The sequence below is a fragment of the Rhizopus microsporus genome, assembly GCF_002708625.1.
Source record: "Rhizopus microsporus ATCC 52813 unplaced genomic scaffold scaffold_8, whole genome shotgun sequence".
In the NCBI taxonomy this organism is placed as follows: Eukaryota; Fungi; Mucoromycota; class Mucoromycetes; order Mucorales; family Rhizopodaceae; genus Rhizopus; species Rhizopus microsporus.
In genome coordinates this window covers 275,686-298,352 of record NW_019671923.1, presented here as the reverse complement: position 1 = coordinate 298,352, position 22,667 = coordinate 275,686, and the positions used below count along the sequence as shown (strand labels likewise).

Genomic DNA, 22,667 nt, shown 5'->3' with positions numbered 1-22,667 from the left:
CATGCTCACTGTCTTGCTAAATCAAGCAAAGACGACTAAAGAGCTTATACGGTAGGTGTTAAATAAATTATCCGTTTTCATCTCAGGCGCGCAGCCAAAAAAAGTGTCTTAGGCTTGATGTTCCTTTACAACTACGATAAGGTTGTTAAAATAAGCTACAATAGAAATATTCTTACTCAGTCAATCAAGGTCAGCAAAACCGTGGATAATGAAAAGAACAGTAGGTGCAGCCCTGTTATTCATTTCCCTGTTATTGTGCAACCCATATTAATAGTATATCCTCAACCCTTTTACGCGATCATACTTCTCTAAAGAAATGATATGTCGGGTTTTTCGGGGCAAAGCGATGTTTTAATAATATCCATAGATAATTAGGAAAAACCATACTATTTTTTATTTGTAAAAAAGTAAAGAAAAAAGGATCTCTTTGCAAGACGATGAGACTAGATAAAATAAAACAAACCCTTTACAATTCTCTTTAGCTTTGTATTTGTCAATAAGGAATCCTTCAAGAACAGGGGGGTAGATAGGTGGAGCATGAAATGTCTTCCAACGGATACGGTTTTATCCATTAAAGACAATATGCAATCCTCATAGGTTGCCAAAAACGTCAGTGGAACAATTGTCTGTGAAGCAATCGACCACAATAAGCTTAATGTATTACAGAGTCCCTTGATTGATTTACTGATCTTGAAGTATTCACTGATAGAGGTTTATAATCAACTATATGAATACTTTGGGACTCCGTATCTGGGTAACAGTATACACAATAAGCAAGGGACAAATAGACTAAGCATGGCTGTATCAAAAACAGCCCCCTTGCGAAATCACTTGAAATATACATAAATTTACATGTAAACACACCAACAACAACAACAAAACAATACCAGTAATAAGAAACACATCTGATATCCTTTCATTTCACTCTGTCAGTGAGACACTTTCTGTAACCCCGGAGTTGATATTATTTGTGCTAAAAAAATAATAATAACAAACAATATAATTGGATACTGACTCTCTTTGTTTAGACTATGAAAAACAAAAATATGAGTCAATAGTTCACTTTAAAAATGAAGGAATGAGCATTCTGTCGCCATAGCGATCGCTTCTATAGAAATCAGCATGGTTACTCTTTGACAGCCCAGTTCCCATAAATTAGTTCTTCCGTTTTTGAATGAAGTTTGTTTGTATCACTTTCGGAACAAGAATTCGATGTGTAACAATATAACTATCCTTACAAATGTGTAAAACTGCCATTATCTTCATGCCAAAAAAAAAAGAACACATGAAATTTTGAGAGCCAAAACAAAGAAATAATAGAAAAAGGGAATTATTTACATCTAAAAACCTGTTGAAAATAGTTCAAAAATGTAATCAAACTACTTCCCCTATCATTTCTATCAAACTACCAACAAAAAATCTTTGATTCATAGAAAGTGCCATTTTTTCTCTTTTTTTTTTTTTTTTGCTCAACTAAAACTTCTCCACTTGAAAGTTGTCCATTCAAACGAACGGATAAGATGTCGTCAGTTAAAAAAAATCAAGATTTAAACACCGTTTAAGGTTGCAGAAGAGATCGGGTTATTTCATTTGAATATAAAAAGGATCCCTTATTTTGATGTTTTTTTTATAAAAATCATCTTCTCCCCCTTCTCTCTCTCTTCTTTTTTTTAAATTAAAAAATCATAAGTATGCCTGTGCCTCTTGAATACAACTCTTCTCTTAGACGCATGAGTACCCTTACAATACCAAAACAAGACATCAATTTTGAGTAAGTTACAATATAGGTTATCTATATACTAGACTAACCCAACGCGCATTTAATTAATAGTACTTATGATTTTCAACTTTGCACTCCACAGAATGATATTAAAGATACATTTGAATCAAAAGATCTTGAAGCCTCTTACTGTCGTGATTTTGCTTGCTGTGGCCTTATTTTAAATGACCTTCATGATCTGCTTCAACATTATGAAGAGTGTCATGTTCGTTTAGATGATGATGAAAGTAGTCTTTTTGACAGTGAAAATGACTCTTGGTCCTCTTTTTCTTTTTCTTCTTTTTCGCCTGAAGACACAGCCTCAACTGATGAACCTAAGAGCGATTACATTGATATGCTTAAGAAGAAAGCGGTTGCCTACCTGTATGACTTTTATAAGACAGGTTCATCATCCACATCAGGATCTGATGACGATAATGAAGATACGGAAAAACCATCTGCTGGAAAGAAGAGACCTCACAATCAAATCAGCAGTGGTGGTTCCACCAGTGCTCTTGATATCTTGACACAATCTGCTGTGAAAAAGTTGGCATTAGCTTCCTCTCTTGGTAATGGCGCCGACTTCCCTACATCCCTTATTACAAATGAAGAGTTTCTTGCCCAAGCAGGCGCTATATTGGCAAGTGCAAACTCAAGTATGTATAGGTCAATGTAACAAAAGGAATTTGTTATTGACTTTTTTTTTTGTATTAGATATGAATGCGGATAAACCTTATAAATGCCCTGTAGCCGGCTGTGACAAAGCATACAAAAACCCTAATGGTCTCAAATATCACAATCAACATGGTCACTGTAATCTTATTAACGATGATAGTGAAAACCTTGCTTCTAAGCCATATCAATGCACCATTGGTGATTGTGGCAAACGTTACAAGAACCTGAATGGCTTAAAATATCATATAGAACACTCTCATATGGTTGCCTTGAATCAAACATTGGCTTCATTTGGATCTTCTTTGTTTTCTTTATCTTCCTTATCACCATCATCTTCATCACCTTCATCACCATTATCATCACCATCTACTACATCCTCTGCATCCTCTTCTCCCATGCTAGGCGCTGCACCCATCACATTTAACCTCGAAAACCCTACCATTTTCCCTTTGCTCTAGCTTATCCATCTCCCCCTTAATCCAAAAAAACTCCGTCATGTTCATTTCTTTTATCCTTTAACCCTCTTTGTAAAGCATCATTTGATCATTTCCCCCTCTCTCTTTCTCTTTGTGTCTACTGTACTCCTTGCACCTTTGTTCAGTTGCAGGATTTCTTTATATCCCGTGTGTAAAAATCAAAAGTTTTTTTTTAATTAATTAAAAAGTACTATTATTTAGATCCATAATAACCTTGAATTATTCATGCTTGGCTGTTATCCTCACGATCGGTTTCAGATACATTTGGCTTATTGGTAAACAATGAGACCAAGAGATCTGTGTACAAGCTAAGCCAATCTCTTTTAGTCTCATTATATGGGCTTACTGTGCGGGTTAACTGAAGACGACATTTTTATATCTCCTTTGGGCGTGATTGAGTGCTCTTGTCTTTAAACATTCTTGGCTAGTATATCTGTTTGAAAATAATAGTTTGTCTCTGATATTGATTTTATATCATTTGTGTGTAATATCTTAAAAAAGATCATAATGAAAGACGGTTGACGTTTACACTCTGCGGAGATATAGTACAACATCAAAAGGCTTCAAAGAAGGATATGTGGGTGGCAACTTTATTTTACAATTGGTATGTTTTGGACAAGACAGCGTCTCTATCGGTTTCTTCTATTTTTACTTCTTCTTTTCTTCATAGACATGCCCAATAGAAATGTAATATTGTTTCGATAATAAACAACGGTATGTGATCCGTTCGTTTACCTTTTGTGATACAGTCACAATAATAATAAAAATGGTGTTGATGAGTCTCTATATAACCTCTTTATCAAGATCAAGACGAATAGCCTCATTTCTTATGACAGCAAGATTACTACATGTATTGACCATGACCAATCAAAGCTGAGCATGACGCGTTCTATAAGAATAACGCATTCTGTGGTCAGTCTTTTTATGTTGTTCTTAAGTATTCTTATATGATAAGCAAAGAATTTATAATGCAAATACGACAAACACTTTCGGCTTATTAATAATAAGTCAGCAATGCAATGACAACTAGTCTGACTTTAACAATTATCTGAAAGCGTCATACACTTAACCTCAAAAAGTGCGTTGGAACTTCAAAGCGGGATGAACAAAAGTATACTGGGCTGCTCTTTTCCCGAAGTTTAGTTTGCGTCAAATGGGACTTGTATTTCTTAGATGAGGTAGTAGACAGATGTTTCCATTGGCATTTGCTTAGAACCAGAGTGAACATGTTCAGCTCTTACAGTTTTTGCGAGACGTCATAATCTTTAGTAAACCATTTATCTTTCACTTACATAACACGTTCTACTAGCGAAACAGTAGTTATTCAGACAACAACACTGAAACTCAACTACAATTTATCTTGAACTTAATATCCAGCTAACCATAAATGGAGCATTGCGCGCTGGCTGCCGCATTTTTTGACTTTCCTCTGCCATCAAATCCCTCTAGTGCTGATAGGTATCGCGATGACATAGTAACTATTATATGGTGTTGGTATCGAAATATCTCACAAAAGAATTATGTAAAAGTCATACGCCTCAAATTTGCTCATAACTACTTCCAAAGTTCATATTCGCATCTCCTCTACTCCAAACCAGAGTAAAACTGTGACCCCATGATGAAGATCTTTGGAGAAGAAGCATTTTCAGCGCTATATGGTTCAAGGTTCACTTCCTGGACGAAAGGTTGCCTTTAGTTCAATGATCAAGCGATATACTGTATTGAAAAAATTGTTGATACTCGCTGCTTTTCTCATACTAGGCCGTTTTCTGGATTTATACAAATATTTTTTCTGTTTAGGAGTATCAAGGGATGATTTCAAAGAAGCTCCGTTTGCCTTTAATATTCTTTTATATTTCGCGCTTATAATAGAACTTGACTAACTTTATAAAATTAATAATGATGAATTAACCAGTAGGGTGTTATGCAGGATGTATTCTTTTCATAATGTGATTCATTTTTGCAGTAACAGATGTGTATAAATGCATGATTATGGTGAGGTGTCACTTTTCATGACTTTTAGAGTAATTACCATTTTGACAAATTGTGGCCATGTTTAACTTACACTGTATTTACTAAACCGCCAATTAACAGTGTCAAATTAAAACAAAGATATAAGTTGATATACTTTCAAAATTTCTCACAGAATGCCTGATAAATCCAAAGAAATCTGTTATGTGCATACGATTACAAGCTTTTGGCGATCCTTGACATAAGCACGCCTTTGTCAGATAGTTGGGTGTATTTGAATTTGCTCTTCACTATAGACCAAAAAACTGCTCGATCGGATTGAAGTAATGCGAATAAGGAGAAGGATACGCATAGGGCAGTCCACATGAATGGGAGCTTTAGCTATAATCGCGTAGAATCCTTTCGTATAATTATACTTGTTCATCTCGGCCATTATAGCCTTAACAAAAGCTGAAGAAATGCCCAGTGACAGTTTCGTTGTTGGTGATTGACTCTCTTTTCTTTGAGTGTTCCTGTATTCGCGGACTGACTTTGATGATATCGGAAGCGAAAATGGTTTCAAGCATAGAAAATGTACTTGAATTGACTATCATAGTCTTGATACCTTTTCTCGACCACATTGTGCCCTTCTTTGTGTTGATATGGAAGCTTGATTCGTCCAGAAAACATAATTTTGCATATAGTTCATGTGAGTGCTAACCTAATGGTGAACCAAGATGAGGCGTTCATTAAGGTATTCTTCATTGCTTTTTGTGACTGTCTGAAAATGATATATTCCTTTCTCATAATATACATACAACACATAAAAATACTTGTGACTTTAAAAACAAACTAAAACTTTAGTGATTTATATTGTATTACAGGGTAACATTGTCAATCGTAATCCCATTCTCTCCTTTTTTTCTATTCCTCTTTTCTTTTTCAGGTCAATTACTCTCTATGTTATCTCTTCATCCCTTTTTTCCCATTGCGCGTTCCTGCTTTTTGTAATTCACATAGAAACTGGTCGATCTGGCAGAATTATAGTTACACGATCCATATCCTTTGTGGCACATTTTGAAGCTCATTTCAATATACCAAAAAAATGAATACTCCTCGCCCTTTCCCCCCTTTTTCTTCTCGTTCTTCTTTCCCTAGTTCCTCTTTCTTTCTTTCTTTTTTACACTTTAGTTCTTCAAAAAGGATTTACCCTTTCTTATTCTTTAGCCGCTCCCCCTTTCCATTCCTTTACTTTTAAAAGATGAACAATTACGACAAGTCCAAATGGCTTGTTATGGCCGGCATTATTACAACAACAAATGCCATGTGGTTGCCTCAGAAGCGTGGCCCTGACTTTCGTAATGCAGGCGACCCAGAACCTACGGACCATAGCAACAAAAGTAAGGCGAACAGATAATATTTGTGCTCATAATTAATTATGTGTATTAGCCACTAAAGATGCTACTCAGACCACCAATAAACCAAAAGCTACACACACAACGGCAAAGAATGAGCCATCGAATGATAGTAACCCCACTACTTCTACTACACGCCGCTCCTCGTCTTCTCCTAAAACAGCATCGGCTGCTTCTGCTTCTCCTAGCAGTAATAGCAGTAACAGTAGCAGTAGCAGCAGTAGTAGTGCCCCTACAAGTGGTGCTGTCAGCAGTACTGCCGTTGTCAGTAGTCCTGCGCCAACTGTCATGGGTAGTTCCACAAGTGTACCTAGTTTGACCGGAAGCATTTCATCTAGCACGCCTTCCGCATCAGCAGCCGCTAGCACTGGCTCATCCGGATCATCCTCTTCTGGTGCTATTATCGGCGCTGTCGTTGCTGTTCTTGTAGTTGCCATTGCCGGTGCAGGTGCCTTACTCTTCGTACGTAGAAGAAGAAGAAGACAGTTGAAGCAGAGCCGAGCAGCTCGCATGTCGACAATGAACCCCAACTTTGGTGTAGAAAACAAACCCTATGACCATCAAGACAATTACTCTGCTCCTCAAACAGAGTATAACGAAGCGCCCAGCATGCAGCAGATAGCAACAGCAACAACAGCAACGAGTAATTTCAATACGTATCAACCTGCGCTTGCGATTAACAATCAGAGTAAAGAAACGATTCAACAACAGCAACAACAATATTATCAAACGCAGTCACCTACGGCTGTACAGCCTCAGATAACAGAAGGACCTCATGAGCCTCAAACAGCTTCGCTTGGAACGTTTACTGTCATTGCCACTTATATACCTACGCTTAGTGACGAGTTAGAAATTGAGCCCGGAGACCGTATTGAACTACTTGTAGAATATGATGATGGCTGGTGCCAAGGCATCAACATTACCAAGAATTACGCAAAGGGTGTTTTCCCAAGACATTGTATTGACGCTGTTGACCAAGTTGCTCCTCTTCCTCCTTCCTCAACCGCAGACGTTGAGAGAACAAAGCGAGTCAGTTCAATGTATGTTACGGGTACTTCTGCTAAATAACCATTAGATTCTCCCTACCCACTCTCTATCATATTATATTACCATTTCATATAATAAATTTTATACTTTAGTCATTTTTGACGCAACATGACGTTGGATGACCAAGTGCGACCATGTGTAGCCGATGAGGTACTCCTTTTGACGTTTTTTCTATCTGAATATAAATTCATAAGTTCTTTCTATTTCTTTCTTTTCTTTTTTTTTTGTGAACTCTTCAAAATGGCTTGTCCTTGTAACAAAGATTCTTGCAAGTAAGTTTGTGTATATGCATTAAATACATGGATTGATCTTTTGTACATAGATGCTCTGCTGCTTCTTGCAACTGTGGTCAAAACTGTACTTGTAACGACTGTGGTGCTAAACACAGTGATGCCTGTACTTGCAAAGGTAAATAAAAATAATAGAAAGTATGACTAGTTCTAACTATTTGTTATAGGAACTAACAATGGTATAACGAATGAATAGAGCTTAATATAATGCTTACTCTTCTTTATGTAGGATGCAACTGTGGTTCTAACTGCAAGTGTTAAAAATTCCTTCTTCTACCAATCATTTTTTTTTTTTTATTAAAACCTACTTTGCATGAAAATGCACACTTTTTCTGTGTCTCGATTTTTTGACTTTCTGAGTTTATATTTGGATACGCGTCTACGAAAGATAAATTCGTAAAAAAAAAGCGCGACTTTTTTTTTTCTTAATCTGTCATTTTACAATATCTATAATGACAATCACCCTTCCGCAGGCTCTCAAAGAATCTCGTTGTATACTTCATATTGACTTGGGTATAAATATACTTGCCCAATTATTTATAAAACTAACTCAGTATGGCAAGATTGCTTTTATTGTCAAGTTGGTAATTCCTAATGAACTTAAAAGAAATATACATATAATAACTATGTGCAATTAGAACAAGTGAGACTAGGCATATCTTCTGACGTTCCTGCAGCTGTACAGCAGTGGCAGAATCTTATTGCTGGTAAGCATTTTCTTTTTTTCTTTGAGTTTGTATCTAAAACTGAAAAAAACAGTAAACTATCCAGCCAGACAGGCAGGCATCGATAGACATTGTACAGTAGAGAAAGCCAAAGAACTATGCCCAGAGATAAAATTATTACATGTACCAACATATGCTGCAAATGAGATAGAACCTCAATACCGTGAAAACCCTGATCGTGCCACTCACAAGGTGTCACTTGACCCTTATCGAGCAGCGTCATTAAATATATTCAAGATATTTCACAAGTACTGCGACAAGATTCAAAAAATCGGTTTAGATGAGGCGTTTATGGATGTCACTTCTACAGTCAATCAGAGATTGATGGAATATATCGATTGTCACCCAGAGCTGCTTGATAGACTAGATGACGATGCATGCAATTTAGACCTTGACTGGGATCAGGTAGGTATTACTATCGAGTCCAAAGAGGAAGAGGAAAGAAGGCAGTTAGAAACAGATGAAAGCCATTGGTCAAAGGCAACCTGGAGAGACTTGCAGCTTTATTTTGGTGCAGAATTGGCGGCAAAAATTCGTCATGAGATATATACAACACTCCAATACACATGCTCTGCTGGTAAGAAAGAAAGAGAGAAGCAAATGAGTGTTTATAAGTTTTGAATCAAATAGGAATAGCTCATTACAAATCGGTTGCTAAACTATGCTCCAGTAAAAACAAACCAAATAAACAGGTATATTCACGTATACTTGTGTCTCTTTTCTTTATTAATCTTGTCTACATAAAGACAGTCTTAAGAAATTCTGCTGCGCTCTACTTTATGGAACAGGTCCCATTCACTAAAATTAGAAACCTGGGCGGGAAACTGGGAAGTGAAGTTGAATCGGGTCTGTCTATAGACAAAGCAAGTGATCTATGGTATATATAAGCTGTTTCCTGTTTAAAGTGGTCCTTCTGACTTGTTTATTAGGAAATATACGATAGAAGAACTTCAAATTAAATTTGGAGATTCGACAGGACGATATCTATATCATATTAGTAGAGGAGTGGATAATGAAGAAAGTAAGAACAGACATTAAGACTTATCATTTCTAACTATTTTAAAGTTATTCCGATGAAAGCTCCTAAATCGATTATGGCCTCTAAGCAGTTTAATCCTGCTGTAGAGAATGTTCAAGAGATGGATCGATGGTTCTCTATACTGGCCATTGAACTTCGAAATCGCGTACTGAAGAATTATGAAGAGTTTAATACTTGGCCAAAAACATTTACTGTAAGTTTGAGCTTTTAGCGTGTGTCAAAATTCTAAACATAATATAGCTACAGTACGCGTCTATACCATACCTTTCTTTTCGATCTAAAGCAATGGGACCCATTAGTCGTGAGGAAATGAAAGATCATGGTAAGATAATAAACAAAAAGCAGAAGAAAAGGTTTGTTGAAAGGGCTTATTGTGTAGAGAACATAACCAAGAAATTAGAAAAGGTATTCAAATCTGTAGGAAGCCCAATGCCATGCTCTGGTCTTCAATTTTCAGCAAGTAATTTTACACAAGGAGCATCCCAATTACGTCCAATCCACCAATTCTTTAATAAGATACCCAGAAGCTTAAATGAATCATCTGCTTCAAGTCCGACATGTTCACAATCTACATATGATAAACCAAGGACGGTTGCTCCATTATGGAATCAAGACATTAATGAATCATTGGAATATCTCTGCGATAAATGTCATAAAAAGATCTTGTTGATCAACATTGATGAGCACACAGATTATCACTTTGCTTTAGACATTCAAAAACAAGTAAACCAAGAGTTGGATCAATCCAAGAAACGAGCAAACAACGATACTCAACCATCAAATAAGAAAAAGAAACTCTTCTTCTCTTAACATTCTCTTTCCGTTGCTGCGCCTGCACACTTTTAGGTCACCATTTGTATCACCTGTTTCCAACGGAGAAAAAAATTGACCATGTTTATTTAAGCTTTTTGCTAAATGTATAAACATTATCATTATGTCAAATATTTCTAAAGAGTGAAATAAAGAGAAGCATAGAGATGTATGGCCACATGACTTAACCGAGACACATGCTTAATCAGCAATGCCTTGAAATAATTCATATACCCTATTGAGCTTTATTAAGAATGTAAGTGATACAGAGCAAGGTAATATTGTGATATTACTTGATTAATAATAAAACAAGGAAATCCAAAGGTGAATTGAAGAATTTCTGCTTATCTATTTGTTAAAAACAAGACAAAAAAGAAGAAAGAATCGACTAAGGTAATCAACACCCTTATATATGATAGTATTCAGGAACCAAAGCGGATCATACTCAAGAAGTGTTAATCTCAGCAAAAAAGTTATTTAATGAAAGACTTTACAAATATGTCAAGCGTTTATCTCTATTATAACAAGTGTGCTAGAGCCTTTGTATAGTAAATATGATCAGAAACCTTAAGCGGGCATTCTATTTCCAATTTCTGATGGAGAAGTGATATCTTATTTGAGCTACAGACTGTCACAATTACGCTTGATGACAGATTTGTGACCCAGCCAAAAGTTCACCAAAATACCTTACAAAAAAGTTTATTGTAGGTCGTGCCTACCACAATTGCCGTTAGCTGCACTCCGACCTCGGATGTGGTTATAGGCTTTCTAGCCGCGCTTTATTCTCAGTAATATAAAAATAAAAATAAATATTCTTCTTATTGTTCTCTTTACATCTTTCTATGCATGCATTCACTGTGTTTTAGAGAATTGGTGGCAGGGATGGGCTTCAAAAAAGTCTTTTGTGCCATAGGAGGGGGCCCACTACATCCTTAGTCTTCGTTTCGGTAACATTGCCATTACCAGGTATTTTCTGTCACTTCCAAGATCTAAAAGGAGAGATAAAAATAATACTTGATCCTTTTTTGGAATTAATCAAGTTCATCCAAACAGATTAATAAAAAAAAGTAAAGAATGCGTTTCCATGACGACTTGTTGGTATGTGCCTCTTTTATTATATATGTGCTTCTTTTTATTTTCTCTTGGCTTTATTGTTTCTCCTTGTTTTAACTTTCTACTGCATCTAAGCCGTAAGAGGTAATGTGCTACAGCACATGACTTTCCAATTTAGTAACTTGCCTGGTGTGTGAAAACTTTGAAAGTAAAATGCTGCACCTAAGCGCATGAAAGACTCCATATTCCGCGCTTGATTTGAAATAAAAGAAGGTAATAACAGAGACATTTGACTGATATGTATGCAAAAGTAGGAATGACCTGTGGACTGAGTCATCAAAAGCAATGGGAGAAACTGAAGCCACGGCTCAAGTGAGTCATTGAGGACAAAGGTTTCGTGGCGATCATTTGAAAAGAATGCGCCTTATTTAAACAAGGTTCCAACTGACGTGAATTGAGTTTTTTCTTTTCTTTTTTTCTTTTCTCTTTTTTGCTCTTTGCCGATTGTCATCTTTTACTACACGGCTTTATTATAAACTCATTTATATACACATCATCATGAAATATCTAAGCACTATAACGAGTTGGTTTCAAAGAACAAAAGGACATCACTCACAAAATGAATCAATGCTCAAGGGACGATTTAATGATTTGCCAGATGAAGTGATCGTTATAATTCTATCAGACCCTGTACTAGACCTGGAAACTCTTTATAATATGATGAAGATTTCTCAGAGGATATTTCATCTAGTTCACCATGTATTTGTAAAGTACAGGCTTCCAGCCCTCGACGTGGTCGTATGCATAGATCAAGAAGGACGCAATCGCTCAACAACCCAATTTGGAATCCAGGATTTTAACTTGGATAAACACTGCATCACCTTTACCCCATGTACGCCGACGAGTAGAAGATACTACGCAGACAAGCAAGCACCTGCCATGCGTTTTACAATGATAACGGATGGTTATTACACACCTACAGATACAAATCTGACAAGCAAACGTGATAATGCAGTCATAAATAGAAACCATGCTGAATGTACCGAAGAAAGGATGATGTATTGTAAGGTTAAAATGGAATCACAAAGTCAGAGATTACGCAAGATCAATAAACAAGGTCATCATTATATCAACCGAACAAGTTCTCTTCAGAGATCGACACGGTGGGAATTTGGATATCAAATAAGCCATGTAGTTCATAAGGAATACTATCTCCTACCTCTGTATTTGGAAATTCATCTTGATTTTTTAATTCAATTGTTCAAAATGAGGGGCGAATGAATTCAATAAAAAATAACATGTCCAAGGTTGCACTAAGCCATTGTTCTTCCCCTTTTCTTTATTATCATGGCTTCCACTCTTGTAGGTCCTCTGCGTACTTCCAAGTCAACACCAGCCAAGAATAATAAGAAACAGGCTTTACCTCAGACAGGTCGACATAAATCAAGTGATGATGTCACATTTCCACAATTACCAGAACAGATTCCACAATTACCAACAACTATTCCCCGAATCAACGTTCTACGAGAACCTCGATTACATCAGACATTTCAGTATAAGGCACCTTCACACAGCAAACTGAGTTCTCATCGAGTGGGTTATGCAGAATATGGGCCACAGACTGGTCACCCTGTCTTTGTGATCGGAGGTTATGGCTGCACTCGACTTGTTGGTATCATGTTTGAAGAGCTGGCTTACAGATACGGCCTGAGGATGATCTGGCCCGAGCGTCCTGGGTAAATGCGAGCTACATAGCCTTCTCCCACACACAATAAACCCCGCCTTTGAACACTTGTTTTAGATATGGACTGAGTGAAGAGTGCGGCTCACAGCAGATCAGTGCGTTAGAATGGGCTGATGTAGTTGTACAACTATCAGATCATTTGGGTATTGATCGATTCAGCATCATTGCACAATCGGTAGGTACTGTGTTTGCATTAGCCATTGCTTATCGATTCAAAAGGCGAATATCTGCACCCATCTATCTGATCTCGCCCTGGGTATCTACTCAAGCCGCCAACACGTTCAAATGGACTCGACGATTGCCTGCTTCACTTGTGGCCAAGACGATCTCTTTGACGCTAGATGTCATGTGGTTATTCAATAACAAAACAAACAAGGAGCAAAGCATCAACAAGGAAGACACAAGTACAAATCATCCCAAAACAAAAAATAGCCGAAAGACCATGATCACATTTGAAGAAGATGAACTACTGGCCTCATTAGATGATGGACCACTCGATCTACCGACAGATTTTCCTACTCATCGACCTCTAAGGCATTTTGTTCGACCCCAGCACATGTCGCTCTATTTAGCAATGAATCAACGACGCATGTCTGAACCTTATAGTCAAGGACAACTCTGTGATGTGATGGTTGCATTAGAAAAGCATCACATGTTTGGATTTAATTATTCTGATATCAAAGTATCCGTGTCTGCTGTATGGGGAGATAAAGATAGCTTGATTCCTTCCAAGGCGATCGATACTCTCGCTAGTAGTTTACGTGATGTCCGATTAAAGATATTAGAAAGTGAGGGACATGATTTAGTATGGAAAGAAGGCGTGATGGAGTGGGCAATGCGAGGTATTTCTGAAAGATGGAAACAGCAAAAGAATGCTTAATGCATGTGTGTGTGTATATATACCCTTTATTACTATATCTTTTTTCAATCTATAAATAAATAAGTTTATGTGTATGTCAGAACGTGGTTTGAATTCATTTAGATTTGATCATATTCGCCTTATACGTTCATCATTCATTCAAGAGGTTATTCGGGTTCTTTATTTTTCCACTTGATCATTTTAACATTGCTACATTCAGATTGAAAACTACATTTTAACTCTCATGGTTTTGAGTTCAAGATTTTCATAATGTCATTCGTCATTTCAGCAATATAAAAATGAACCAAGGGCGATCCACTGAATAACACACTTACCTTTTATTAACAGCACACACATAAACACATACAAAGTCATTTCTCAGATTTCTGTTCAAAAATACCATCATTAAGATGTTCAGCTATTCCTCCATTGATACTTGTCTTCACCGAAATTTCAATGGTGAGTATGTGTGTGTGGTTAATAATAAAGGAGATTTTTTTTACTTTTCGAAAATTCATTTTCAAATAGAGCCCAGCGGACACCGCCACCATCTGCCATGATTTCACGAGAGAGACGCGTGTTGACGGACAGCTGAGAGTTGTTATACTCAGAAACATGTTAAAAACAACAAAGACATACTTCATTGATAAAAAAAAAACTTTTATTTATTTTTTAGCAAGGCTTGCATGCTTTTCAACAAATCCATTCACTTGTTTGACCATTGCGCCAACGAACTGATCGACTACTTTGCCATTATGAAAAGCAGTTACAGTGGGTAATGCAGCAATCTGATCGATGTTAGATATATTATGTATATTATTATTATCTTACCTTGAATTCTTTGGCAATATCCTCACAATTGTCTACATTAATCTTTACCAAAGTCACTTGAGGATTAGCAGCAACAGCCCTGGATAAGGCGGGTCCGATAATTCTACAAGGTCCACACCAACTATTCCAAGGCATTAGAGTCATTTTTCATTTTCTAATGTATATGTTCATATTTACTCTGCATAAAAATCTACAATGACAGGATGGTCGGCCTTTCTGACCAAAGAGTCAAAGGTTGACTTGTCTCCTTCGATTGTCTTTCCAGTGAAGCGAGGAGCAGCAGTATGGAAAGAGCGCAATACTAGTAATATGTTAAGTCATATAGTCATGTCTTATTTTAATTGTTGACATTACATTGTCTACCAGAAGTTGTTAATGGGCGAAGTGAGTTCATTTCAGTTAAAGAAAATGTGTATTTTCTTGCTGTCACTTTTTAATCTAGCCCCGAAAAAGGGAGTCCGAGGTTTGATCACCATACAAAGAGAAAGTCCGACATTAGCTTTTCAAATCTTGTCGAACCATTGAATAGCCTGCTTAAGGCATCTTTTTGTGTCGCTCTTGCAAACGATAATACAGTTTTCATAATGTTAAATGTCGCATTGATGTCTCGGTTTCTTGACTATCTCTCTCCTCCAAGTTTTACTAGCAAAACGCGTAAAAGTCTACAATTAAAAAAGTTTCTCCATATAAGAATAGACAAGTTTCATATTTATTCGTTTAAAATAACGGATTTTATGGAGCATATCGTCCTACTGAGCGCACTAAAAAGACCGTCCAGACAAAATCAAAAAGACTGCAATGGAGACTAAAAAATCCCTTTTTGGGCAAAAGGGTAAAAAAAAAAAAAAAATAAAAGGACCAAGAAAAAGAGTAACGATAAATTCCTGCAAAAATTAACATAAACATATATGATCATACTGACCACATGAATGTAAACAGCAGTCATAGATTCTCTTATAAAATGCGCACGCTTCTTATTTTAATATTACTCCTTTCTTTTTAATAAACAATGTAATTCGCAAGGAATCGACTTATTGCTTTTTTTCAATAGCAAAGTTGAATACAATATATGTAGATCAAATGTTACTTTTGGTAAAAGAAGCATCTTATGAGTACTCAGTGCATTCCCTGATAATGGATCCAAGGGGCAACGCTTAAAAGAATAACTTCGAAGAAGATGAGCTGAGAGAAATCCATACGCCCAACATCAAGCGGCTACCTGGTCTATCCGAAGAAATGAAAGGGATTCTCCAGCAATGCGAATCTGAAGACAGAACTGCCATGGGACTTTACGAGTTTACCGACGGCATGAAGGCTCATCCAGTAAAGGAGTCCAATAAAAAATGGACAAAGGAGAGCATTAAGACTGCATGTGAACTTTTCTTTGAGCATGAAGAACTGATCGTAGACGACTGTTCTGAACCCGACCTGCTGCACTCCGTTTGGGAATTCACGTACAACCTTTATCAACAAAAAGGCATCAAGACGAAACTGGGTGAAAGGGTCAGCAAGGCTGTCTCTTCTACAAAGAACGCTGATGGTGCAATCAAAGCTATTGACAGAAACCAAGAAAAGCCATGGTTGCAAAGATTGATATTCTATTCAAGGCTGGTATTCATGAGCTTGGATCATGCGAAGTTGGCAAGCATGATGTTGAGGAAACACCAAACAAATATATCAACGATAGTTTCCTGAAGCTGCCAAAGACATTGAGAGATATGCTTACTGCGCAAGTACGAATTATTCCAAGCAATATAAACGATTTGATGACCGTTGGTTACCTAATAATGGGTAAATTTTCTGTTTAATATAGCAACGGCTGATTACACTAACGAAATTCATCATCCTTATTTGTAAAAATTAGGACTTGGATGACCTTGGTTCTTTGTTGATCAAATTAATAACATAGAAAAATTAAAATACAGCAATAACCACATTTTATCTCTTTTTGAAACTTTATAAAAGTCATATTCTATACCAAAGAACATGGAAAGATGTCTATTCTCTGAACAAGCTTAGTTTGATGCTGCACACTCAAAAGGTTTGTTGGCGACATCACAGGTAGCGTTTGTAACATTAACCCTCTCGTGGATTTCCTCGTGCGCGTAGTGTACACCTTGGTTTTGTTATTTCCAACAACTTAACACTGGAATTTGGCATACACCTGATCCTCTCATTGAATTCAATTCTCCTCTTTCAAAACTACAGTCGCCTCCACAAAGCAATGGTGTCATTTTTCGGAAACAAACTCTATGCCCGAATCCATGAACACAATATTGATTCTTAGAACTCGACAAGCAACTTTTCCAGTGATGTATTGCTCAAAGCCAACGAGATTAATCAGAGCGTGTATGAAAAGACAACAGATCAAATTGGCGCAAGCGTATCAATCCTCAACCTGGAAAGCACCATGGGTGATAAAATCAACAAACACCTGTTCGTGTTGGTTTCACAGCTTCTTCAGTCTCTTCCCATGGATCGCACCAACACTGACATCTCAGAGACTACACTGATTGCCAAATATATTGCCCCCTTACTGTAGCCTTTGTTTGACAAGGATGACCTAAGCATCCGACTCGATTTCACGGCTACCGAGCTTTCAAGCCACCGCCCAACTTCAACGGGAGTCTTTTTAAACAACCACGTATTGCAAAGGTCACAAATTGTTTTTCTAAGCTCTTCAAATTAATTGAAAAAAATCCTTTAAGGAGTCTTCGTAGAAAAAAATATATGCATTTATTGCGTAAAAAAAGTAGTTGTCCAAATAAACAGTAGTTAAAAGAACAGCTATCTTCTTTGTGTTGAAGGATGTTGGTATGGATTTCTTGTGTTTTCAATTGTGGATGTCAAGTTCTTAACATCCTGCAACAAAGATTCCAAAAAGTCAGGATCTCTTTGACTAGATTCGTTAAGCTCTTTAATTTGAGCGCCAAGAACAGCATACGCTTGTTCTAGCGATTCAGACAACGTATTTACACGTAATAGTCTTTGCTGCTCACGCAAAATGGTTTGATAATCCCCTCATTCTTGGTAATATCAACTGCTTCATCATCTGGGCCACCTATACCTTTCACTGACCTTCGCGAGTAGGCAGACTTGTCACTGTACGGGATTGCTTGCGTATGGGAAACAAGAAATATGTGTTTGCACATGTAGGACATGTCAGGGCAGCTGCATCTTTCAATAAATTCCTGAGAGCGGTCCAAAGCCACCTTGTACTCTACATCTTCCTCAGTAAACGAGCGGCAAAAAAAGATTTATGAATCAAAGTTAGATGATATCATACACGCTTATGAAAATAAAAGACTTGTAACTCGGTCATTTGCAAGAGACATAGTAACCATACTCTGAGCAACACTCAACTCGATCTCATCAGCTTTTTTCTTTCTTTTTGACTGCTCCGTACTCAAAGACATGACTTTTAAACCAACTTCAACTTGAACATGCTCTGCTCTGTAATCACAAAGGACAACGTTTACCAAAGTGTAAACCACGCGGCCAACATACTTGTTTCGCGATTTGGTCAAGCAAAACGGCTTCAACTGACTACGATAAGATTCTATCATATTATTAGTATGAAAAGAAGCATCCTAAAAGAAACAGACTTGTTAATAGTTGACGAAGCTTTTGAATATAGATATAATGTCTTCACTTACAGGTCTCCACGCTTTAGCCCAAAGGTTTTTTCTTCCTAATCACGTCTTCTCGAAATAGGCAACGAAGACTGGGAAGCTAGCTTCAAAGGATGCCTTGAAATCCAAGACGTAGTTCTCCTAAGCCTCAATGCTTTCGGCATGCATCATCCTATGAATAGTAATTCGAATGCTATCTCTAGCACGAACAGATTCGTGGGTATCACCTATAACTTTCACCTATTGATTATAATAGTAAAATATTATATACTGTTTGGAGTATAAAGGCATTAAGTGAGTAACAAATAACTTACATCAGTCTTCAGATGCTTTTCCTGAGTACGCTTAATGCGCCAATGACACAGAAGAATGCCAACCTGACCAGAAAACGGCTGTCTCAAAGTCTCGATTTCGGCTGTACTACAATCAATCATAATTCTTTGGGAATTGACGTTGGTATTTTCCTTGACCCAGTTGAGCCACTTGACCAGGACAGTTGCTATTTCTCTGCTAGTAATGAAGAAGCAAATGGGTACATCCTTGTTTGTAACTTTGTTACGGATAGCAATGGTGTACAAATAGCAATCTGGGTTCAGTGCCCTTTTTAACTAGGTGTTGGTTGGTGATAACAAAAACAGTGCTGAACATGAAGTCTTTCATTATCGGTCTTTGAATGTGACATAAAAAAGCAAGGATCACACACGCGCAGAGAAAAAGAGAGAGGACACAGACACTCACACACGCACACACACACAAAAGGGAGAAACAATAACGGATGACAACTCTTTTCTCTTTCTCTTTTTTTTTTTCACTCTCTTGCTGTTTATGCGTCTAAAAGATTTTTTATCATTTAGAAGCAAGAAAAAAGACGATATAGAAGAGAGAAGAAAGAGAAGAAATTATCTATGTTTACACTGGCCCTTGAGCAGCATAAAAAAGAGACAGCCCAAGGAAAGAGAAGAAGGAGTATCTCATGATTTACTAAGCCAATGCATTGGAAATGCCTTGTCTATGCATCCTGATATAAGACATAAACGTACTATATCCATGACTCAATCATCAACAGAAAGACCAAAAATAAACAGACAGAGAAGAGCATCTTTACCCGTTTACCTTGGCCAATTGGAAACAATTCCTGAAGATATTCCTTAAATGCACAGTTTTTGTTTAAAAAGCTTTAATAAAATCTATCTAAAATGTTTTTGATTTGTGTCAAACGTGAAGACTGAATTGGGTTATAATGATCCTTTACTTTTTTGTATAACAAGATGGTATGCTTTAATTTCTTTGATAATGATTCAAAAATATGGATTTCTATAAGCAACAATGATGTCCTATAAAAAAAAAGTTTATTTACTAATGTCAATTAAAGCTAAAATGCCTGAGTTATGCGGAGTCATTGTCAGTTACAAATTTTCTTTCTTTTTTCTTCTTATTCTTTTTTTTTAATGGACAAACACGTCGTAAGTGAACACTTGTTTAACTCGTATATTTATATAAAGACTTTAAATAAAGGATATAATAGGACGCAGGCATCCAATATTATATGGTTGGTCTATAGTAGCAGCTGCAAATGCTGTAGAATATGCCCCTTTTTTAAATAAAAAGCTCGCTAGTGATACTGGTGTGCTCAGCTTGAGGGATGAGAATGATATAGAAGACCACCCAACCATGACGCCTCTTCCCTTAGATGAAGTATATCATACAGAATTAAATGAGGCAAGTATTGCTATTATTATTATTATTTTCCCACAAAGCGGGGCAATTGGTATGACTAAATGTGAATCTTTATGGGCATATAGCCATCGTTTCATCTGAATGCCGCAAATAAAAGTGTATCACAATTCTTATCTTTCTGGGATTTTCACAAAGCTTACACTGAATTTAAAACTACGCCGACAGAGGTTGCTGAACGTCTGCTTGTCAAGATAGAACAGAGTAAGGACCTAAACTGGATCCGATTCTTGACCAAGAATATTATGCAACAAGCCGAGGAATCGACTAGAAGATACAGGGAGAAGAAACCTTTGAGTCAACTCGATGGTGTGTTTGTTGCTGTCAAGGAAGAGTTGGACATACAAGGATTAGAAACTAAAGTGGGTACTTGCTTCATCAATGACGACAACCCCGCCTCACAGGACTCAACCATCGTCTCCAGATTAAAGAATGCAGGTGCTATTGTTGTTGGAAGCACAGTCATGAATGAGCTCGGTTGGGATACATTTAGTGTGAACCCTAATACAGGTATACCAAAGAATCCTCACAAATCTACTTATCACTCTTGTGGTGGTTCTAGCGGTGGCAGCAGTGGATCTGTCTCAGGTGGGCTGTTTCCGGTCACCATTGGTACGGATGGAGGCGGATCTGTCAGAATTCCATCTGCATTCTGTGGTCTATATGGTCTAAAGACAACGTGGAGTCGTGTTTCCTCATTTGGTGGCTCAACACAAGATCCTTCCATAGGAGCCTATGGTCCTATCGCTGCAACCGCAGATGATATGACACTTACATACAGCATTATTGCTGGGCCAGATCTTAATGATTCTAATACACTCAGTCAACCAGGTGTCGATCTTAAAGACTATGACAGGTTTAACGACCTATCAGGCCTTACGGTCGCTGTCGTGCCTGACTGGAATAGATTTATTACTGAGCCTGCTATTTTGGATAGAATGGATAAAGTCAAGGACTATTTGAAACAATTGGGTGCAAACATCGTTGAAGTTGATATACCAGATTTGGAACGTGCTCAGACAGGTAAAAAATGACACTTGTTTTCTCATGTTATTAACAAACTAGTGCAGCCCATATAATTACTATATCAAGTGAAATGTATACTTTTGCCTCTAAACACTTTCACAAGCGTAATTATTTTCTTCCGTACACTAGAATATTATGTGGTGTCGCAAGTGTATTAGAAGGAAGAGACTACATCTTGGCTCAACGAATGCGTACTCGAATGATGAAGCATATGGCCGAATTGTTCAAAAATCAAAAGATTGATTTAATCTTGACACCCACAACCCCAATACTGTCTCCTGAAATCCCTAAAGAGGCTATGCGCTATGGCATCTCGAATACAAACTTGACAAAACTGTCCATGGTATATACCACATTGGCCAATTTTACAGGTATCCCAGCCGTAAGCGTACCTGCTGGCTACCATGACGATTTGCCTATCGGTCTTCAATTCATGGCGTCTTGGTGGAACGAAGCTTTACTTTGTAGAATTGCAAAAACGATTGAAAATATGCCCGGTATTGACAGAAAAAGACCTGAAGCCCATTGGTTTGGAGATTATCTTTTATAATAAATATTAATGCATAGAATATTTATGTGTATATTAAAAGAAAAAGGTACTCTATGTACATATATCTATTCTTCATCACTAGAATTGTGATCACTACCACTGCTACTGCTGCTGCTACTGCTATTGTACTGATATTGCTTTGCTTTACAGTCTTCGCAGTACCATTTGCCTGCAGGTGGTTCTACAAAGCCAACACAGGCATAATGAAACCATTCTCTGGCACACTTGAGAATAATGAGTAACAAAGCACGACGACTCTTATGTATCTTACATTTTCACCATCACAGGCAATCATATCGCCAAACGAGATTTGATTGCAATAACAGTAAACGGGTTCATTTGGATCGACTTCGACCTCATTTGTCATTGCGGAATGACCCAAGACGGAAGGACTTGGTCGAGAAGAATGATGAAATCTGTTCAATTGGTTAGCCTTTATCTTGTAGCTAGATGATGTACCTCTTTCTTGGCCCGTCCATCAAGGTCATTGTCAATGACCTTTTCTTGTGGCTCAAAGGACCTTTTCTGACAGCACTCGTTCGTACCCAATCTGCCTCACTGATACCTGTCTTTAACACTTGCGAATCAAGTCGTTCGATATGCCGTGATACAAGATCATACATTTTCATCGCCAATTCAATTTTCTGATCTTGCTTCTGCATTGCTGTCTTGAATTCATGTTCCAACTGCAATCGAGCTGGCGCTAAATTGATAGAGTTTGAGGATGATCGACACTGTTTCATGTATAATCTTTTGCTCTTTAGATATTCTTCTCTGTATTCTTTAATTTTTTTATCAGTCTCAATTCTACGGCTTATGCAATAAAGGTATCCTTACTTTGTAAGTCGTCATCCATCCTTCGTAATTCCTGCATGTTTTGGTCTACTTCGAAAGGGAGATTCTGTAAACCTATTTTTGTGGTTTTAAAACTGAGTTTTATCTTGTTTCCCAGTTTTGTTTACTTTCAATATAATCTTCAAACACATCAGCAATCGACAAACTCATGATGAATTAAGGTAAGAAAGAGAGAAAGGAACAAAGAAGGAGAAGAG

At 37.3% G+C, this 22,667-nt stretch overlaps 11 protein-coding genes across 11 annotated transcripts; 8 read left to right on the top strand and 3 right to left on the bottom strand.

The window, feature by feature from the left end:
- Positions 1 to 1,691: 1,691 nt before the first annotated feature.
- RHIMIDRAFT_237428 (uncharacterized protein) lies at positions 1,692 to 2,892 on the top strand (the record flags this gene model as incomplete). Its single annotated transcript, XM_023608756.1, has 3 exons — positions 1,692 to 1,771; positions 1,832 to 2,415; positions 2,474 to 2,892. The coding sequence occupies 3 exons, from the start codon at positions 1,692 to 1,694 to the stop codon at positions 2,890 to 2,892; spliced, it is 1,083 nt and encodes a 360-aa protein (XP_023466210.1).
- A 2,863-nt stretch (positions 2,893 to 5,755) lies between these two features.
- On the top strand, positions 5,756 to 7,455 carry RHIMIDRAFT_291867 (uncharacterized protein). The gene is made up of 2 exons (XM_023613847.1): positions 5,756 to 6,260; positions 6,310 to 7,455. Exons 1-2 carry the CDS (start codon positions 6,122 to 6,124, stop codon positions 7,341 to 7,343), a joined length of 1,173 nt encoding a protein of 390 aa, XP_023466209.1. The 5' UTR covers positions 5,756 to 6,121; the 3' UTR covers positions 7,344 to 7,455.
- An 85-nt stretch (positions 7,456 to 7,540) lies between these two features.
- Positions 7,541 to 7,954, top strand: RHIMIDRAFT_291866 (uncharacterized protein). Its single transcript, XM_023613846.1, has 4 exons — positions 7,541 to 7,594; positions 7,645 to 7,730; positions 7,780 to 7,791; positions 7,842 to 7,954. Exons 1-4 carry the CDS (start codon positions 7,563 to 7,565, stop codon positions 7,871 to 7,873), a joined length of 162 nt encoding a protein of 53 aa, XP_023466208.1. The 5' UTR covers positions 7,541 to 7,562; the 3' UTR covers positions 7,874 to 7,954.
- A 110-nt stretch (positions 7,955 to 8,064) lies between these two features.
- RHIMIDRAFT_251462 (DNA/RNA polymerase) lies at positions 8,065 to 10,186 on the top strand (the record flags this gene model as incomplete). The annotated part of the gene is made up of 7 exons (XM_023610843.1): positions 8,065 to 8,196; positions 8,220 to 8,319; positions 8,372 to 8,914; positions 9,088 to 9,214; positions 9,267 to 9,358; positions 9,403 to 9,569; positions 9,617 to 10,186. 7 exons carry the CDS (start codon positions 8,065 to 8,067, stop codon positions 10,184 to 10,186), a joined length of 1,731 nt encoding a protein of 576 aa, XP_023466207.1.
- Positions 10,187 to 11,745: 1,559 nt separating this feature from the next.
- Positions 11,746 to 12,551, top strand: RHIMIDRAFT_282281 (uncharacterized protein). The gene has a single exon (XM_023613066.1). It carries the CDS (start codon positions 11,798 to 11,800, stop codon positions 12,518 to 12,520), a length of 723 nt encoding a protein of 240 aa, XP_023466206.1. The 5' UTR covers positions 11,746 to 11,797; the 3' UTR covers positions 12,521 to 12,551.
- A 20-nt stretch (positions 12,552 to 12,571) lies between these two features.
- Positions 12,572 to 14,343, top strand: RHIMIDRAFT_291863 (alpha/beta-hydrolase). The gene is made up of 2 exons (XM_023613845.1): positions 12,572 to 12,975; positions 13,041 to 14,343. The coding sequence occupies exons 1-2, from the start codon at positions 12,587 to 12,589 to the stop codon at positions 13,861 to 13,863; spliced, it is 1,212 nt and encodes a 403-aa protein (XP_023466205.1). The 5' UTR covers positions 12,572 to 12,586; the 3' UTR covers positions 13,864 to 14,343.
- A 221-nt stretch (positions 14,344 to 14,564) lies between these two features.
- On the bottom strand, positions 14,565 to 14,936 carry RHIMIDRAFT_184819 (thioredoxin-like protein; the record flags this gene model as incomplete). Its single annotated transcript, XM_023605838.1, has 3 exons — positions 14,565 to 14,630; positions 14,674 to 14,794; positions 14,851 to 14,936. Coding segments are annotated over 3 exons (273 nt in total), but the record flags the coding sequence as incomplete, so codon positions are not given.
- Positions 14,937 to 15,909: 973 nt separating this feature from the next.
- RHIMIDRAFT_251459 (uncharacterized protein) lies at positions 15,910 to 16,368 on the top strand (the record flags this gene model as incomplete). The annotated part of the gene is made up of 1 exon (XM_023610842.1): positions 15,910 to 16,368. The coding sequence occupies one exon, from the start codon at positions 15,910 to 15,912 to the stop codon at positions 16,366 to 16,368; it is 459 nt and encodes a 152-aa protein (XP_023466203.1).
- A 2,078-nt stretch (positions 16,369 to 18,446) lies between these two features.
- Positions 18,447 to 18,987, bottom strand: RHIMIDRAFT_237420 (uncharacterized protein; the record flags this gene model as incomplete). Its single annotated transcript, XM_023608755.1, has 3 exons — positions 18,447 to 18,545; positions 18,620 to 18,855; positions 18,915 to 18,987. The coding sequence occupies 3 exons, from the start codon at positions 18,985 to 18,987 to the stop codon at positions 18,447 to 18,449; spliced, it is 408 nt and encodes a 135-aa protein (XP_023466202.1).
- A 1,156-nt stretch (positions 18,988 to 20,143) lies between these two features.
- RHIMIDRAFT_202786 (amidase signature enzyme) lies at positions 20,144 to 21,615 on the top strand (the record flags this gene model as incomplete). Its single annotated transcript, XM_023606637.1, has 2 exons — positions 20,144 to 21,062; positions 21,110 to 21,615. Coding segments are annotated over 2 exons (1,425 nt in total), but the record flags the coding sequence as incomplete, so codon positions are not given.
- RHIMIDRAFT_132882 (uncharacterized protein) lies at positions 21,614 to 22,661 on the bottom strand. Its single transcript, XM_023605567.1, has 5 exons — positions 22,578 to 22,661; positions 22,453 to 22,524; positions 22,075 to 22,396; positions 21,887 to 22,031; positions 21,614 to 21,839 (listed from the first exon to the last, which is right to left on the bottom strand). The coding sequence occupies exons 1-5, from the start codon at positions 22,618 to 22,620 to the stop codon at positions 21,681 to 21,683; spliced, it is 741 nt and encodes a 246-aa protein (XP_023466200.1). The 5' UTR covers positions 22,621 to 22,661; the 3' UTR covers positions 21,614 to 21,680.
- Positions 22,662 to 22,667: the final 6 nt, after the last annotated feature.

Coding starts and splice junctions, on each gene's coding strand:
- RHIMIDRAFT_132882 (XM_023605567.1), bottom strand. CDS start 22,620: ATGAGTTTGTCGATTGCTGATGTGTTTGAAGATTATATTGAAA. Junction 22,525..22,577: donor GTTTGAAGATTATATTGAAA/GTAAACAAAACT, acceptor CCACAAAAATAG/GTTTACAGAATCTCCCTTTC. Junction 22,032..22,074: donor ATGGACGGGCCAAGAAAGAG/GTACATCATCTA, acceptor CCAATTGAACAG/ATTTCATCATTCTTCTCGAC.
- RHIMIDRAFT_282281 (XM_023613066.1), top strand. CDS start 11,798: ATGAAATATCTAAGCACTATAACGAGTTGGTTTCAAAGAACAAAAGGA.
- RHIMIDRAFT_291863 (XM_023613845.1), top strand. CDS start 12,587: ATGGCTTCCACTCTTGTAGGTCCTCTGCGTACTTCCAAGTCAACACCA. Junction 12,976..13,040: donor ATCTGGCCCGAGCGTCCTGG/GTAAATGCGAGC, acceptor CACTTGTTTTAG/ATATGGACTGAGTGAAGAGT.
- RHIMIDRAFT_291867 (XM_023613847.1), top strand. CDS start 6,122: ATGAACAATTACGACAAGTCCAAATGGCTTGTTATGGCCGGCATTATT. Junction 6,261..6,309: donor TACGGACCATAGCAACAAAA/GTAAGGCGAACA, acceptor TATGTGTATTAG/CCACTAAAGATGCTACTCAG.
- RHIMIDRAFT_291866 (XM_023613846.1), top strand. CDS start 7,563: ATGGCTTGTCCTTGTAACAAAGATTCTTGCAA. Junction 7,595..7,644: donor TGTAACAAAGATTCTTGCAA/GTAAGTTTGTGT, acceptor TTTTGTACATAG/ATGCTCTGCTGCTTCTTGCA.